This window comes from Physella acuta, unplaced genomic scaffold, assembly GCF_028476545.2.
Source record: "Physella acuta isolate Inbredline_101_S28 unplaced genomic scaffold, ASM2847654v3 ptg000544l, whole genome shotgun sequence".
NCBI lineage: Eukaryota > Metazoa > Mollusca > Gastropoda > Physidae > Physella > Physella acuta.
The window spans coordinates 1,309,625-1,329,168 of NW_026732063.1; the positions used below are offsets into that span (position 1 = coordinate 1,309,625).

General features: G+C 35.9%; 1 protein-coding gene across 1 annotated transcript; it reads right to left on the bottom strand.

The window, feature by feature from the left end:
* Window positions 1–8,028: 8,028 nt before the first annotated feature.
* On the bottom strand, window positions 8,029–17,351 carry LOC131946153 (uncharacterized). The gene is made up of 9 exons (XM_059306804.1): window positions 17,132–17,351; window positions 15,287–15,590; window positions 13,593–13,721; window positions 12,254–12,315; window positions 11,770–11,895; window positions 11,575–11,678; window positions 9,130–9,217; window positions 8,450–8,635; window positions 8,029–8,353 (listed from the first exon to the last, which is right to left on the bottom strand). Exons 1-9 carry the CDS (start codon window positions 17,205–17,207, stop codon window positions 8,211–8,213), a joined length of 1,218 nt encoding a protein of 405 aa, XP_059162787.1. The 5' UTR covers window positions 17,208–17,351; the 3' UTR covers window positions 8,029–8,210.
* Between the last annotated feature and the right edge of the window lie 2,193 nt (window positions 17,352–19,544).

Below are 19,544 nucleotides of genomic sequence, written 5' to 3' on the forward strand. Positions count from 1 at the left end.
TAATTAAATATCTTTTGGAGTTGGCTTAACTAGTAATGTACAATGGCAATGCCTTAATATATTTTGCTTGAAATGTAAAGAAAATCTCAAGGGAACTTATCAAGATATTTAGACATCGAAATATATTTTATTGTTTATGTGCCTTATTGTAGTCATAATTGGCACGAATCTAAACTAGTTGGCTGATTCTATTTTAATGATTTTAAGAGTGAAATATTGAAATACACCTAAAGAGAAAACAGCTATTCCTAACGTATGCAACATTTACTGAGCAAAATAGACTATGCATTTTACATTGTACAGATGACGTTTGCATGCGTGTATGAATTAATTTCTTCTATAAGTAGTTGCATATTGATGATTGCCGATTGAGATCGTTATAGCCTTGTATTTTAAACATTATGTTTTGTGTTAGTGGCTAATTTAATTTAGTTTATGTACAAGCAAAAGGTTAAAGTTTAGGTCGTGTTGTTTTATTAAATGCCATATCTTCTTAATTTTTGGTGTAAACAATGTGAAATATGTTGTCCAATATATCAAAAGCTCGTTGTTTTCTGTTGTTTTTTTTTCTCCGGAATTAAAATTGAATAAAAGGAACAAACTTGTGCTCTGCCCATATTTTTTAAAATTAATATACTATACAATTATCTAATCATTTTTTTTTATTAACCGCTATATACATTGACGTTAAAAGCATAACAAAAAAAAAACTGATAAAAATTCTCTACAATCCCACCGATTCTAAGCAGAAAATATTCATTAAACTTAAGTTTTGAGAATAACCGACTAGTTGAATGTGAAACTTGAGCTTTTGGAATAAGTGACATGTTCAATGTGAAACTTGAGCTTTGGGAATAACGACAAGTTGAATGTGAAACTTAAGCTTTGAGAATAAGCGACAAGTTGATATTTAGGTCAACAAAGTAGAAAATATAAATGTTTGTTGTAGTTACTAAATTTGTCTTTATTTGGAATACGTATAAATCTTTGTCACACGGTAAGAAACACACGGTATTATAATTCAAGCGATGAGTTTTCCGCGAAGTATTTTGCCTAAAATCAAAAAGAAAGTTTGCATGTTTTAAAGTTTTTTTCTCCCTTAACATTAAATTTCTCTTAGATTTAGTTCTCATCTTTTAATATTCATTCATTATTGATTTTCTTATGAAAACAAAACTTATTTTTATTAAATTAATATTTTTTTAAATCTTGGAATTTCTTGAAGGTTTTACTATTAGGTAGTTATGCAATTGGACATTATTAATTGTATTATGTTAGAGAGCTGACAAAGATATCGTGCCAGTCAAATGACATTAACTAATTGTATTTATTGTTTAATAGGTTTTGGACAAGTAATACACGAAATTTTATATGAAAATTAGTCAAACATGTAATGATACAAAATAACGAGATGAAATATATACAGCTCTACAAATTTCGCAAGCTACAACCCTTTTAGGTTTCATTGAATTGAATTATCTTTAATAACGTAGGCTGTTTCAGGCTTAAACCTTTCATTTTAATGATCTTTAGAATTTACCTTCTCAGAAATAAAATAATTTCTCCAAAAATGGAACTAATCTAAAGACGTATAGGGAGAAAAACATATAGAATCACAAATTAGTAAGTTAAGTGTATTAAATTCTGTAATCACAATATTTAAAATTTGGTTTTGGATTTCCAAATCGACAATCGCTCCAGAACTTCCAGGCTACTTGTGAAACTGAAAGGAAATAAGCGGGAAATCCCGCTACAACCATAAATAACACAAGGGACAGAACAGTCGCAGATTTCATTGTCTTAGTGGTCATTCAAGGGTCCATATGGACGTCTGCATGTTGAATTTAACATCAAAAGAAACTTTTTTAAAAATAATATATATATATATATATATATATATATATATATATATATATATATATATATATATATATATATATATATATATATATGCTAGCTGTACGTCATTGCTCGCTATGATGTAAAATAAATTGAAAGTAGCACTCTGAAGAAATAAGAAAAACCCCACAATGCAGGCTGACTAAACAAATGATGTATCACTCTAAACAAAACAAAATAACAAATTATACACACAGTACAACAAAAAAGAATGAACGCAACATCATCTGTTTTGTAATCCTTGTTAAAAATAACCAATGTTACATAATGATTCCTAGAATGTTAATTAAGACAAGCAAACAAGGGGAAATAATCAATCTCTGAATATAAATATCTATAAATCTACAAATTTAATAGTAAATGTCACAAGAGAGCAATAATTACTTTAGTATGTAATAAAATATCTAAACGCTACTTTATTTACAAGAATATGTTGTCTAAAATCAGAATTTTATATATATATATATATGTTGTCTCTATAAATGCTAAAATATTACAGCATAATGACAGTTTTTTAAATCAGAGATGGCATAAAGTTATTACAATTACCCTTTGCAAACTTAGGTGGAACATTCTAAATAATAGAATACATATAACTAAAATATTGGAACAGTTAAAGGGATTGTGGGGTTATCATGTCTGGGGGTAAAGTGGATAGAGGGGGAGAGAGGAGGGGGTAGATTTTTTTATTTTTTTTTTTTTTATTAATTCAATTGTTTTAAACATTTAAATCAGTAATACCGCAACATCAATATCCAGAACGTATTTAAAGTTCTAAATCTTGTCTCTTTCCCCTCATCTTTCACACTGCAACCTTTTGAAAACTCAATGCGACCACTACAACACCCTTTCAACTAGTCAACTTAAGTTGTTTTCCTACATAGAAAATGCTTCACTGTCCCATTGACCCTCTCTGAAAAATTTCCTTTCCTCTCCCCACCCAGACTTCTGACACTTTCATTTGACCTTCACCTCTTTTACTGTCATCCTTTGCAAATTTTTTTTTATAATCAAATACATGACATCATGTAAATATTCATTATGTACATTTGCAAAACCTTTCGTTTTCATTTGGTGTTCAAAATTATGTTAAAAAATTTGATGTTGATGTACTTGTTTTAATTGCAAATAAAAGTATTAAAAAAAAAAAAAAACTAAAATATTGTTCTTGCATTTCAGATCATTCATTTTTTTAATTAGCTACTGGTTTTTTTTGCGTTCTTTAAAGATAATTTTTAACATTATGATAATGTATGGGTTAGATCACTGTATTGATCTCACCCCTCTTTAGGGGGATCAACTTCATTCACTACTGTCCGGACACTCTAGGTCAATTATCCTACCTATACCTAGGTGTGATTTTAATCTCGCTCCACTCACAAGGCCTGTCCTGTTTTAGGTGGTGAGGTGGGGGAAGGGGAACCAACTCAGAGTTCTTTAAATACGTCCCCCTCCCCCCCCCCCCTCGAAGAGATGTCTGGAAGAAACTCTGATAATCCTAGACTACGGACACAGTCCACGAAAATTGCTTACTGTGGTGTTAGTAAAAACCTTTGATAATCACAGACAACGAACTCAGTCCAAAATGTTAACGAACACCAAACAATTATGTTACAATTAATTGCATTACAGCTAACTTCTTCAGGCTATGGTTGTAGTGAACGAGTGAAGGGGGATGAATGGGGGGTGAATGTTGTTTCATGGTAATCTATCCCGTTCGTCCTTGTTCAGTTCTCGTGCTGTGAGTTGTAATAGTCAGGTATGTACCAGTTTATGAAAGGGTATATAATGTATATGAAAACGTGTGTGATGTCCACAGTTTCGTCCAGATCTCCAAGGTTAGTATAGGTTAGGTCTATCTATACTAGTTTTTAGCCGCTGTATCATAGTTTTACTAGCTTGTGTGTTTTGTGTTTAGAATAGACTGTGTTTTGTGTAGATAGTGTAGCTAATATTATTTTTTTTTAGTCTCAACGAGCCTTTGTTTCATTCAGTCTTGTTTTGTAACTCGTTTGTTGATGTTTTATAGATCTATGTTGCGCTACGCAACGGATCACCCGAAAGGTATGCCTGTGTGTTCACAATAATAATTTAATATGTAGGCCTATTTACAACGCTGTTTTTCATTAGTTCATTATCAATTGGGGTAATTCTCATTACGTTATGCATTACATTTTCCTTTGCACTAAATTAAATAAAATATTTTTTAGTATTGAATCAAATGCAGTTTCATCAAATTTATTTAGAACAATCTGAAAATGAATTAAGATTACCTCATGATCGAAATTAGTTCTATGTCTGGAACTTTGATGAGTGGTGGACTGTGTGACATAGATTTGTGTAGTTTTCTTGTAAGAGACTAAATCATCTTTGAGAGCCATGTTAACAGGACGCCCTGTATCTTAACTGTACCTGCATGTTACAAGAAATGTTGGCTGTCTGGTATCTGCAAGCATCTGTATCTTAACTGTACCTGCATGTTACAAGAAATGTTGGCTGTCTGGTATCTGCCAGCACCTGTCTCTGTTGGACTGTTAACATCCATCTCTATGTCATCTTGTACTACGTTATTATTGTCCATCTATGTCATCTTGTACTACTTTATTATTGTCCATCTATGTCATCTTGTACTACTTTATTATTGTCCATCTATGTCATCTTGTACTACTTTATTATTGTCCATCTATGTCATCTTGTACTACTTTATTATTGTCCATCTATGTCATCTTGTACTACCTTATTATTGTCCATCTATGTCATCTTGTACTACCTTATTATTGTCCATCTATGTCATCTTGTACTACCTTATTATTGTCCATCTATGTCATCTTGTACTACCTTATTATTGTCCATCTATGTCATCTTGTACTACCTTATTATTGTCCATCTATGTCATCTTGTACTACCTTATTATTGTCGATCTATGTCATATTGTACTACCTTATTATTGTCCATCTATGTCATCTATTACTACCTTATTATTGTCCATATATGTCATCTTGTACTACCTTATTATTGTCCATCTATGTCATCTTGTACTACCTTATTATTGCCCATCTATGTCATCTTGTACTACCTTATTATTGTCCATCTATGTCATCTTGTACTACCTTATTATTGGCCATCTATGTCATCTTGTACTACCTTATTATTGTCCATCTATGTCATCTTGTACTACCTTATTATTGTCCATCTATGTCATCTTGTACTACCTTATTATTGTCCATCTATGTCATCTTGTACTACCTTATTATTGTCCATCTATGTCATCTTGTACTACCTTATTATTGTCCATATATGTCATCTTGTACTACCTTATTATTGTCCATCTATGTCATCTTGTACTACCTTATTATTGTCCATCTATGTCATCCTGTACTACCTTATTATTGTCCATCTATGTCATCTTGTACTACCTTATTATTGCATGTTTTATTCTTACTTTACACTCTAAAACTTTATTGCAAATGACACATTTTTTTACTAGTTGAATGCCGAGATACAACTAGTTAAGCTAGACCTAAATGTGGTGTAGTGTGGAGATACAACTAGTTAAGCTAGACCTAAATGTGGTGTAGTGTGGAGATACAACTAGTTAAGCTAGACCTAAATGTGGTGTAGTGTGGAGATAAAACTAGTTAAGCTAGACCTAAATGTGGTGTAGTGTGGAGATAAAACTAGTTAAGCTAGACCTAAATGTGGTATAGTGTGGAGATACAACTAGTTAAGCTAGACCTAAATGTTGTGTAGTGTGGAGATACAACTAGTTAAGCTAGACCTGAATGTGGTTTAGTGTGGAGATACAACTAGTTAAGCTAGACCTAAATGTGGTTAGTGTGGAGATAAAACTAGTTAAGCTAGACCTAAATGTGTTGTAGTGTGGAGATAAAACTAGTTAAGCTAGACTTAAATGTGGTGTAGTGTGGAGATACAACTAGTTAAGCTAGACCTAAATGTGGTGTAGTGTGGAGATAAAACTAGTTAAGCTAGACCTAAATGTGGTATAGTGTGGAGATACAACTAGTTAAGCTAGACCTAAATGTTGTGTAGTGTGGAGATACAACTAGTTAAGCTAGACCTGAATGTGGTTTAGTGTGGAGATACAACTAGTTAAGCTAGACCTAAATGTGGTTAGTGTGGAGATAAAACTAGTTAAGCTAGACCTAAATGTGTTGTAGTGTGGAGATAAAACTAGTTAAGCTAGACTTAAATGTGGTGTAGTGTGGAGATAAAACTAGTTAAGCTAGACCTAAATGTGGTGTAGTGTGGAGATACAACTAGTTAAGCTAGACCTAAATGTGGCGTAGTGTGGAGATAAAACTAGTTAAGCTAGACCTAAATGTGGTGTAGTGTGGAGATACAACTAGTTAAGCTAGACTTAAATGTGGTGTAGTGTGGAGATAAAACTAGTTAAGCTAGACCTAAATGTGGTGTAGTGTGGAGATAAAACTAGTTAAGCTAGACCTAAATGTGGTGTAGTGTGGAGATAAAACTAGTTAAGCTAGACCTAAATGTGGTGTAGTGTGGAGATAAAACTAGTTAAGCTAGACCTAAATGTGGTGTAGTGTGGAGATAAAACTAGTTAAGCTAGACCTAAATGTGGTTAGTGTGGAGATAAAACTAGTTAAGCTAGACTTAAATGTGGTGTAGTGTGGAGATAAAACTAGTTAAGCTAGACCTAAATGTGGTGTAGTGTGGAGATAAAACTAGTTAAGCTAGACCTAAATGTGGTGTAGTGTGGAGATACAACTAGTTAAGCTAGACCTAAATGTGGTGTAGTGTGGAGATAAAACTAGTTAAGCTAGACCTAAATGTGGTGTAGTGTGGAGATAAAACTAGTTAAGCTAGACCTAAATGTGGTGTAGTGTGGAGATAAAACTAGTTAAGCTAGACCTAAATGTGGTGTAGTGTGGAGATACAACTAGTTAAGCTAGACCTAAATGTGGTGTAGTGTGGAGATACAACTAGTTAAGCTAGACCTAAATGTGGTGTAGTGTGAAGATAAAACTAGTTAAGCTAGACCAAAATGTGGTGTAGTGTGGAGGAGTTCTTTGGAAGATTTCTGGAGGGGGCTTTTCAAAATTATTTCTTTTATTGCCATGCCCCATCTTTACTAATCTGTGATGCACAGTTAAAAATGTCGCCATCCACACTTGCACACTTTTGTATGCTAACTCTTCTTCTTCTTCGTTCTTTATTTTAAGTGTTGGAAGGGATCGAGCCTTTATCTGCCAGAGGGTTTGAACTCGAGACTTTTTCGAATTTAACAACCATGAGCTTTGCCGACTCGACTACGCCTCCAACACAATTAATGATACGTGTCAATAAGTTATGTGCCATTGAGAATCCGATTTCAGCCTGCTTCCATAGCCCTTGTCCAACCAAGAACAAACTACAAGGCAGCAGTTGTTTGATTTTGGAGTTGTCCCTCCTAGATGAGTGGCTGTCCTCAGCTAACGAGCCTCATCTGCCCGAGGGTTCGAACTCGATACTTTTCGGTTTAGCAACCATGAGCTTTACCGACTCGACCACGCCGACCCCTAACAAAACATACAGACTTGTATAATGGTGTCCTCACTTAATACATTTCATATGCTACCCACACATGAATACGTGTATAAGCTCTCCACATTTACTGACGAATCCTATTGCCCTAAGTTTTGAAATGTTGGCTGTGAAGTTACTCCCCCCCCCCTTCTCCAATGGCACAGAACAAGTATGTGGGTAGAGTCGGAAATCTAGGAACATTGGAATCAATGAGCGACAGTATATTGTGTATAAAGGGCAGTTTTACTTTTTTTGTCTTTTTCTATATATTTTAATAACATCGCTTAGTAGTAATTGCGTTAAAATAGTTCCGATACCCATAGTTTCGCCCTAGAATGTGGAAAATATTACTTTAATATCTGTGATGGATGTGTGTGCTAGTGTGTGTGTGGGTGTGTGTATGTGGGCGTGTGTATGTGTGCGTGTGAACTCTAATCAATTATTTGTGATATGGATGTTGTTAGACACATGTAAAATATCAAATACTGTACTCGCGTGTCATGTACTCAACACGACTGTAAGCCTGTCATAGTATTTACAAACAGAAAAATAATGAAAAAAAAAACAGAAGGACAACTGTATAAAATTGCAATCATTCATTTTTATTTATATCAAAAGAGAAGTGTAAAGTTGATAAAATAATTGTGGCGTTTTTTAAATAAAAATGTTTGATGTAAATATTTTTGTTCTATGATGTAATTTTCCAAAAGAGTTGATGTGAATTATTTATGTAGGCCCTATATTATGCTATCAAGGATAATACATTACTGTGCTTGGTCCTCAGACATATGTTCACGTTGAGCGGTCTTTAACAAAGCCCTGAGTTTAACAATGTCAGCTTCAACGGACATCAGCTCAGCAAGCGAAGCATTTCTTCTGCGTCTAAGAAATTCAATGCTGATTCCTACTGTAAAAAACAATTAAGACAACAAAAAATAATGTATAATATAGTCTTGGATTATGTAAACTAATATTTTAATTATACAAGTGAAATATGACTTACCACAGAACATTAGCGTGACGTAGAGGATCAGGCCAATAACAATGGTGGTGCTTGACAAGCAAATCACGGAGGGGCAACAGGTTTGTTGGCAGTTATTTTCCTGCTCACGTTTTTCTTTTTCCTCCCTTAACGGACTTGTGTGTTGTTCAAACAACTCTGGGTCCCTCCATTTGTTCAACCAACCATCTATGAATTGCATGCATACCTTCAAAACTTTGTTTTGGCTCCATGTAAGGTCAAATGTAAATGGCAAGCAAGTAAAGCACACACATAAATAGGTATATGTATATGTTATTTTATATATAAATGTAAATGTATATATGTACGTTTACTTGTCCCTACATGTACGTGTATATTTACTGTACAATATGTACATAAATGTATATATACATATTCATATATTATGTGTATATATATATATATATATATATATATATATATATATATATATATATATATATATATATATATATATATATGCATCTATATATATATATGTATATATATATACATATACATATAAATACAGGTAAATTATATATATATATATATATATATATATATATATATATATATATATATATATATATATATATATATATATATATATATTGATTTATTATATCTAACTGATGTGTATATAGTGCTGTAAATAAACAGACAGTGTATATTTATAGTACCTTTCATAATCTCTCTTTCTTCATCAACAAAACCATCGCAGTCGGTCTCTAACCCATCGTTGATGCGAGTAATTGATCCCTTACATTTCTGTAAAAAAATGTAAATTGATCTGAAACCGTGTATCGAATATTCTGTCGGTAACGGCTCAATCTACATACGGTCAAGTGTTTGTGCCAGAATCTCTACAGTGGGAGCTAATAACTGACACACATCCAATTAAAAGATATTCTAATTGTATTTCTTGTATACACAACTCTAGATACATATAATCACTCTACTTCTACTATGACACTTACATCCTAGCTAGTCTATGCTAGTCGACTTCAGCTATCTAGTCACGATATTTATGCCTAACTGCTTACATACCTGATGTATGTTCACACGCTTGACCGACTACACCCCCCCCACTAACACTAGTGTTGATCAGCTGACCATCACACGTGACCTTTCTAATTTGTCGGGCAATTTGATTGGTTCTGCTTGACCAATGCCTAACTGACCTATACTATTATACCTCACTTCTGCAGAGCTTTCTATCTTACCTACAATCAGAGCTTTCTATCGTACATACAATCAGAGCTTTCTATCTTACATACAAGCAGAGCTTTCTATCTTACATACAATCAGAGCTTTCTATCGTACATACAATCAGAGCTTTCTATCTTACATACAAGCAGAGCTTTCTATCTTACATACAATCAGAGCTTTCTATCGTACATACAATCAGAGCTTTCTATCGTACATACAATCAGAGCTTTCTATCTTACATACAAGCAGAGCTTTCTATCTTACATACAATCAGAGCTTTCTAACTTACATACAAGCAGAGCCTGTTTAAACCTGTTCTTACATCACGAAGACAACGTCGAGGTGACTGATATTTATAAAAAAGACAAAATGCATAATGACTACAAAGACAAAATACATATTTATAAAGACGACAAAATACATGATATTTACAAAATCGACAAAATACATATTTACAAAAACGAGAAAATGCATGACATTTACAAAAACGACAAAATACATGATAGTTACAAAGACGACAAGTTAATGCATATATTAAAGATTAAATCGACATAAGATAAAGACAGCAAACAGGCTTATATGATAAAGACAGAAAATAGGCTTATAAGATAAAGACAGTAAATACCCTTTGAAGATAAAGACTGCTAATAGCTTATAATATAAAGAAAGCAAATAGGCTTATAAGATAACGACAGCAAATAGGTTTATAAGATAACGACAGCAAATAGTCTTATAAGATAACAACAGCATATAGGCTTATAAGATAACGACAGCAAAAAGGCTTATAAGATAACAAAAGTAAATAGGCTTCTATGAGCAAGAAGACAAAATAGATAATATACTAAAGAAGAACAATAGAAATAAAGGCGAGCGCTACAGGGCGAACATGGGAGCAAATATTGAGAGCTGCCCAAAACCAAGTCCTGTGGGGAAGTTGTCTGCAGCCCAGTGGCGTAAGCAGGGGGGTCATAGCCCCCACATAGACCCCTTGGTATATATATAAAGCATGAGGGGGGTGCAAATCGAAAGTTTGAGGGGGGAGGGTGCAAATCGAAAGTTTGAGGGGGGTGCAAATCGTAAAAATTTGAACCCCCCCCCCATGAGACAATCCTGGCTACGCTACTGCTGCAGCCCTTTGTTCCTGGGGGGGGGGGGGGTCTAGAGAGAATTAGTAGAAGAAAGTTTAAGGAAACCAAGAGAACTGAAAAGGTATAAATACAACCAAATCTTTTCAGTGCTTTGACAAAAAACGACCAGATGACGTAAATGACAAAGAAAACGGACTGATATAAATATTTTGACAAATTTGTTTATATAACAAAGGCGACAATATAAACTCAATACATCTTTAGAAAGCCGACAAAGCACGTTGATGATTTAATGAAGCCTGCAGAATATAATTGTTTTTCGCATTGATAATCGATGGTAACCGGTTGGAGTCCAATGAAGTAAGTGATGCAGGAATACTTTTACCCCAGTGATGTCAGTAATACAAAAGCCTGCGGATACTCATCAGTGCTGGGTTGGCTCAGCGTGTCTTGTAGACAAGCCAGATACCAATTAGTGCTGGGTTGGCTCAGATCAGAGCGTCTTACAGACATGCCAGATACTCTTAGGTGCTGGGTTAGCTCAGCGCGATTATAGACATACCTGATACTCTTTAGAGCTGGGTTGGCTCAGAGCATCTTATAGACATTCCAGATACTCTGAGTGCTGGATTGGCTCAGCTCAGATCGTCTCATAGACATGCCAGCTACTCATTAGAGCTGGGTTGGCTCAGCGTGTCTTATAGACATGCCAGATACTCAAGCTCAACAACTCACCTATTGAATGTAGTGAAGCTGAACAACATACCTAGTTAATTTAGTGACGCTCAACAACCCACCTGACGAGTGTAAGGAAGCTCAACAACTCACCTCCAAAACACGTCCAACAGCAACGTTTATCACCTGTGTTTCTTCGTTAATAGTAACAGGTATAACAAACTGTTTTTCCCCAGTTCTTGAGGGGATAAGCATTTCTGAAACATCAGTTAAATAAGTAATTTTAATTATACATATATATATATATATAAATGTGTGTATGTGTGTGTGTATATTTGTGTATGTTACCTGCCGTTACACCACCAGCGGTCTTGACATTCTTTCTCTGACATTTCGATTCAAATTCGTATTCTTCGCAAGTGCCAACAATAACGCCGAATGAATACAACGCTGTTATTTTAGCTGGTGTGATTGCTAAGAAGAAAGTAGGTCAACTTTGTTAGTTGTCTGGGGTATGACTGTCCACGAGTTAAAAAAAATGCACATCTCATCATAGATCTAGTAAGATTACTACACATAGATGCACAACAAGAACAATCTGCTGCTGTAGTCGTGTTTATCAATGTCACGTAATGAAATATTACAGCGACGTACGCTAATCTCATTCGCGAACAAAAATGTCCGTAACAGGAACAATTAAAAGTCAGCTAAATCAAATCACAATCTTGCACACAAAAATAAGTAAATAAGTCATTTGCCTGCATTACACCTACATTTTACACATTGTACTCACACTACCATAAAAAAATTAAAGTTCCCGTGAAGTACTCACCTCCAAGATGCTTCTCTCCGACTGTTCTTCCAGTACAGTTCTGCATGATGTACGCCTCCTTCCTGGTTGGGAAATTCAAATTTCAATATTTTATCCCGAGTTTAAAAAAACTGACACAATTTAATTTCGGATTGATAACTACTCAATCAATAACATCTGACTACACAATCTTAAATGAGTCAACATTTGTCTAAACATTTAAAGAAAGAAAGGTTGAGAGGACTAGTTGTAATACATTTAATCAAATCGTCTGCTTTTAATATAGATGTAAATTAATTAAGTTTATAACACCAAATTTTTTTTTCAAATCGTGATCAGATGGAACTTTAGAATCAATCTAATCCAAGCGACCTGATCTAAAGCTCTACAAATGGCCGAGAAAATGACTCGTGATTAGATTAAACTATAGAATCTAACTAATCCAAGCGATCTGATCTAAAGCTCTACAAATGGCCGAGAAAATGACTCGTGATTAGATTAAACTATAGAATCTAACTAATCCAAGCGACCTGATCTAAAGCTCTACAAATGGCCGAGAAAATAAATCGCGTCACTCAAGTATATTCTGCTGACTTGGACAACTTTTAACTTTGAGATCAAGAATGTAGCAGTAGACACCAAAGTTAGCTACCCACCTATTGGGTAGACACCAAAGTTAGCTACCCACCTATTGGGTAGACACCAAAGTTAGCTACCCACCTATTGGGTAGACACCAAAGTTAGCTACCCACCTATTGGGTAGACACCACAGTTAGCTACCCACCTATTGGGTAGACACCAAAGTTAGCTACCCACCTATTGGGTAGACACCACAGTTAGCTACCCACCTATTGGTTAGACACCACAGTTAGCTACCCACCTATTGGGTAGACACCAAAGTTAGCTACCCACCTATTGGGTAGACACCACAGTTAGCTACCCACCTATTGGTTAGACACCACAGTTAGCTACCCACGTATTGGGTAGACACCAAAGTTAGCTACCCACCTATTGGGTAGACACCAAAGTTAGCTACCCACCTATTGGGTAGACACCAAAGTTAGCTACCCACCTATAGGGTAGACACCACAGTTAGCTACCCACCTATTGGGTAGACACCAAAGTTAGCTACCCACGTATTGGGTAGACACCAAAGTTAGCTACCCACGTATTGGGTAGACACCAAAGTTAGCTACCCACCTATTGGGTAGACACCAAAGTTAGCTACCCACCTATTGGGTAGACACCAAAGTTAGCTACCCACCTATTGGGTAGACACCAAAGTTAGCTACCCACCTATTGGGTAGACACCAAAGTTAGATACCCACATATTGGGTAGACACCAAAGTTAGCTACCCACCTATTGAGTGCAATAGTAGAGAGTAATCCCTCAGTGAATTTGCTTTCTAGCTGCTCCATGGGTTCAGTAAATCGTACGCTGATTTCATTTTCCTCAACTAAAGACATGAGCACAATCCAAGGCCCCATCCTGTTAGAAATGAACACCAGTTAACGTTGTCGTAAATCATTTGAGTATGCGATACAGAATGGGGATAGTAGGGTGTGAAACGTAGGGGCGGGGATGTCAGGGTATAAAACGTGAGGGGGTTTGGATTTTAGGGTCTGTAGAGTAGAGGCGACCATATCACGGTATGAATTGGCCATGTATCAATGTAACAGACGAATTTTTTTATTTGGGTTTATTCAGACAACTTTAAACTTCGGTCTAATTTGTTTTATTGATTATAAAGTTTAATTTTTTAAAACAATATTATACTACAGAATTGTTTTAAGAATAGTGAGAAACATTTTATTGGTACGAGAACCTTTACACATATGTTCTCTGACCATAGTGGCTTTACACATATGTTCTCTGACCATAGTGGCTTTACACATATTTTCTCTGACCATAGTGGTTTTGATCATTAGTGCCTTGACCATAGTGGCTTTGATCATTAGTGCCTTGACCATAGTGGCTTTGATCATTAGTGCCTTGACCATAGTGGCTTTGATCATTAGTGCCTTGACCATAGTGGCTTTGATCATTAGTGCCTTGACCATAGTGGCTTTGATCATTGGAACTTTGATTATTCATCACGCATAAATTCAAGTCATCACTGGTTATATTGTTCGCAAGGTTTTTTATCGTTAATATATGAACGCTATTTTAAATTAGAACCATATATTTTATTTGTGAAACATTTTATGTTGCATTATCTGTATTCGAGTTCTTTTTAAAATAAATCTATTAGGCCTATCACCACCCTTTTAGTAGTCTAAAATAACCAAAGGCTTTTAAGCACATGCTAATTTCTATTCATGCTACGATAACCGAACACAAGAAGGTGCTGACTTTTCTTTTTTAGAATTATTCTTTAACAAATCAATGAAATTGATTACTTTAGTGTGACGAAACAAAGCAAGACTTACTTTGGTACCAGAACAAATTATTGTGTGACGAAACAAAACAAGACTTACTTTGGTACCAGAACAAATTATTGTGTGACGAAACAAAGCAAGACTTACTTTGGTACCAGAACAAATTATTGTGTGACGAAACAAAACAAGACTTACTTTGGTACCAGAACAAATTATTGTGTGACGAAACAAAGCAAGACTTACTTTGGTACCAGAACAAATTATTGTGTGACGAAACAAAACAAGACTTACTTTGGTACCAGAACAAATTATTGTGTGACGAAACAAGACAAGACTTACTTTGGTATCAGAACAAATTATTGTGTGACGAAACAAAACAAGACTTACTTTGGTACCAGAACAAATTATTGTGTGACGAAACAAAGCAAGACTTACTTTGGTACCAGAACAAATTATTGTGTGACGAAACAAAACAAGACTTACTTTGGTACCAGAACAAATTATTGTGTGACGAAACAAGACAATACTTACTTTGGTATCAGAACAAATTATTGTGTGACGAAACAAAACAAGACTTACTTTGGTACCAGAACAAATTATTGTGTGACGAAACAAAGCAAGACTTACTTTGGTATCAGAACAAACTGTTGTGTGACGAAACAAAACAAGACTTACTTTGGTGCCAGAACATAGTACTCCGCGCCGAAACCGGAAGTTGGTATGGCCTGGAAGCTAGCAGCCGAGTGGACCGACACCGGCATAAACACTGTCATCCCAAAGTAGAACTTTCCTTTGGCGACAATAGACGTGGTGGTGTCACTTCTTGATATCCTCTCAGAAACGGGGTGGTCCGATAGTGGAGCGGTGACATAAACATCAAACGTGTCGAGCATGGGTGAGTTCATCATAAGAATGGGTTGGCCTTCAGGCATGTATGGGAACTGTACCTGAAATTCTACTCCCATATGTGAAGCTTGCCCTGTAGTGGGGGAAAATGTGGAGCTTGTGAACGTATCATATTTGAACTATTTTTAGTTATAGTTTATTCACTATCATTGGCCAACGCTGCAGCTGAGATCTATAATTCCTTGATCTGTTAGAAACTCAAAACTAGCGAACATTAGAGAATATAGGATGGAATCTACTGTGGAAATTCAGCGAGTAACGACAGACATACAAACACACACACACATACATAAACACACAAACCACACACACACACACACGCACACACACACACACACATATATATATATATATATATATATATATATATATATATATATATATATATATATATATATATATATATATATATATATATATATATATATATATATATATATATATATATCAATACAAATGCACATTATACACACGCAATCAGGCAGACCGATGCTACAGAACAATACGCTCTAATTTGCCATTATTAATATTCGTTGGACCGTGTTAAGTAAACTCTTGAGGTCTGCATTGTTTGCGGCCACTAATGTTTGTTTGACCAATCCATTAATATTAGTTGGGCCGTGTTTAGTAAACTCTTGAGGTCTGCATTGTTTACGGCCACTAATGTTTGTTTGACCAATCCATTAATATTCGTTGGACCGTGTTAAGTAAACTCTTGAGGTCTGCATTGTTTGCGGCCACTAATGTTTGTTTGACCAATCCATTAATATTAGTTGGACCGTGTTTAGTAAACTCTTGAGGTCTGCATTGTTTGCGGCCACTAATGTTTGTTTGACCAATCCATTAATATTAGTTGGGCCGTGTTTAGTACACTCTTGAGGTCTGCATTGTTTGCGGCCACTAATGTTTGTTTGACCAATCCATTAATATTAGTTGGGCCGTGTTTAGCAAACTCTTGAGGTCTGCATTGTTTGCGGCCACTAATGTTTGTTTGACCAATCCATTAATATTAGTTGGGCCGTGTTTAGCAAACTCTTGAGGTCTGCATTGTTTGCGGCCACTAATGTTTGTTTGACCAATCCATTAATATTAGTTGGGCCATGTTTAGCAAACTCTTGAGGTCTGCATTGTTTGCGGCCACTAATGTTTGTTTGACCAATCCTTTAATATTAGTTGGGCCGTGTTTAGTAAACTCTTGAGGTCTGCATTGTTTGCGGCCACTAATGTTTGTTTGACCAATCCATTAATATTAGTTGGGCCGTGTTTAGTAAACTCTTGAGGTCTGCATTGTTTGCGGCCACTAATGTTTGTTTGACCAATCCATTAATATTAGTTGGGCCGTGTTTAGTAAACTCTTGAGGTCTGCATTGTTTACGGCCACTAATGTTTGTTTGACCAATCTTCACGTGCATCTGTGCTTTAGTTGTTAAGTCATTTAAGTTATGGCGAAAGGGTTATGATGCTTATTTGTTACGATATTAGGTCAGTTTTACATATAGATCTACCAAAGTACGGATTCTAGGTTGATGCTAACTGCAAACCGGATGTGACGATTTCTGATGTCTACAAGTACAAAGATATAGATTTATGGGTCTAGAGTTCAGACAGATTTACCTTCAACCTTCGAGATTAATCCCAAGCACACAAGAGCCAAAATGTTGATCATCCTTAAAAAATGTGTAGGAGCCATAAAACTGCTTGCTCGTATGCTCGATGTACACAATAAATGATTAGCCTTCACACCCTGGTACAAAACTTCAGGCAGTCGGCCGAAATGGGCAACATGTTTAGGTGCTGAAGGTTACACATGGATATCAGTATCCTAGCAGGGTGGGTCTGTTCAAAGCTCGTGTAAACCAGCGCCTAGTGAGTTTCTGTTTTCTCTGTTTGCTTTTGCGCACCAAGTCTTTTTGATGTATTGTTTCGGAGTTTTTTTCACGCCGCAGTCAATGACGTCATTAGTTGAAAAATTTCGAGAAAAGAAAATAATACTTGGTTTGATTATAGATCTATATAAACATAAAAAAACGGGAGTGATCTCCCCTAAACTTTCTCGAATATTCTAATATAACACTACGGCCGATGGCAACTCGGGATATAGACATGATTTTAATCAATTTTTAATTACTTAAACTTTTTAAAATAGAATAGAATCTCGAAGAAATAAGTATTGCGCACCAAGTAAACGGCAAGTGTGTAGCTTTTGTAATGCGGGTGATGGAGGAGATGGGGGGAATATGCTGCTAGGTAGGCAAGTCTTCCATCATCGTTTGGTATGAGCTGGTTTAGTTGTATAGAATGAGAGTGCGTGTTATTGTCTGGGTTCAAAAAGGAATTTAAGAATAACTGGTTAATGAGGGGTGTTTGTAGTAAATATTTCAATCGCATAAGTAACATTCATCTTTATTTACTTTGGTAATACATCATCATCATCAGTATATAGTATAGTATTTCAACACAGGGGTGGGGTCATGAGGACGAAGGAGATGCAGTTATGGGGGCAATATGATATGGGGTTCCTGGGTTGCGGGGGCGGGGAGGGTGTGATGAAAGGGGATATGTCGGTCAGGATTGGGCAGGCCAGGCGATCAGGGCAGTGTGATATGTTCTTCACGTTGTGGTGTTGCTAATTATGGTATATGTATTTCAGTGGCGTAGCGAGGTCCGGTATCACCCGGTGCGGCACTTAATGGTGTCACCCCACCCCCCAGAGACGTAGCGACCCTACCCGGGGACAAATTTTCAAATTTCGATTTTGCACCCCCCCCCCCCGCTTAAACTTTCGATTTGCAGCTCTTAAAATCTTAAAAGACTATTTGACACTCGAATTAATCACTTATTTATTAAGTGGAATTATCATTTTATAATATTTTGCTATTTTTTTGCCTTTGTGTCACCCTACTAAATGGTGTCACCCGATGCGGTCAGCACCGCCCCCCCCCCCCCCCCCCCCTTCGCGCTACACCTCTTGTGTATTTGAATACTGTCGTTGTCAAGTCGTCTACGATAAATCAAATCTAGTATCTGTCCCAAGAACTGTACCTAATCGTCTTTTGCTCTTATTCTACTGTTCCAGATAGTCTGTCTATAGATAGATACCGGCCTTGCTTTTTGCTCTAGGTCCGTCCTTTCTCTTTATTTAGGGATTTTGGTATGGAATTATATATGTCAATATTGAAGGTCTCGTTTCTTGTCGTTATTTTGGTTTCTAACGTCTTTTTCATATTTTCTATGGTGCGGCATTCTAAATACATGTGTGTTTTGTCTGCATAGTGGGCAATAATGTTTCTGTTGTTTTGCTAGGGGTGTTGAATTGTAGATGAGTCTGTATGTTATTTCCCTGGCTTTGGGTGTTAAATTGTAGATGAGACTGTATGTTATTTCCCTGGCTTTGGGTGTTAAATTGTAGATGAGTCTGTATGTTATTTCCCTGGCTTTGGGTGTTAAATTGTAGATGAGTCTGTATGTTATTTCCCTGGCTTTGGGTGTTAAATTGTAGATGAGTCTGTATGTTATTTCCCTGGCTTTGGGTGTTAAATTGTAGATGAGTCTGTATGTTATTTCCCTGGCTTTGGGTGTTAAATTGTAGATGAGTCTGTATGTTATTTCCCTGGCTTTGGGTCTGATGGTTTTGAGGTGAAGGTTCCTAAAGGTGTCTATTGCGTCTGTTAGAGCGTATTTCCTACCCCATTGGATTCTGTAGTATAATGGGAATGAGAGTTTTTGTTGTAACTGTTTGCAAATGTTTTGTGATTTTTCGTGTACAAGTTTTTTCGCTGTTTTTTTTTTAACATTTGTAAGCATAGGCGTAGCGAGGACGGGGCAAGGGTAGCGGACAGCACCGGATGAGACCATTTAGGGGGGGGGGTGACACCAAGCTTAAGTATTGCAAAATGTACAGAAGAAAAATGCCTTTTTACCAGATCCATTGGGGGGTGACACCATGACCTAAACGTGTTAACTATAAAGAAAACAATACTACATCCAACTGTATTATATATATATATATATATATATATATATATAT

What these genes read in the sequence shown, in the direction of transcription:
- LOC131946153 (XM_059306804.1), bottom strand. Translation starts at nt 17,207, where the DNA reads ATGGCTCCTACACATTTTTTAAGGATGATCAACATTTTGGCTCTTGTG. An exon ending in AGAAAGAGAGATTATGAAAG is followed by an intron (nt 8,636 to 9,129) that starts GTACTATAAATA and finishes TGCAATTCATAG; the next exon opens with ATGGTTGGTTGAACAAATGG. An exon ending in CGTCACGCTAATGTTCTGTG is followed by an intron (nt 8,354 to 8,449) that starts GTAAGTCATATT and finishes TGTTTTTTACAG; the next exon opens with TAGGAATCAGCATTGAATTT.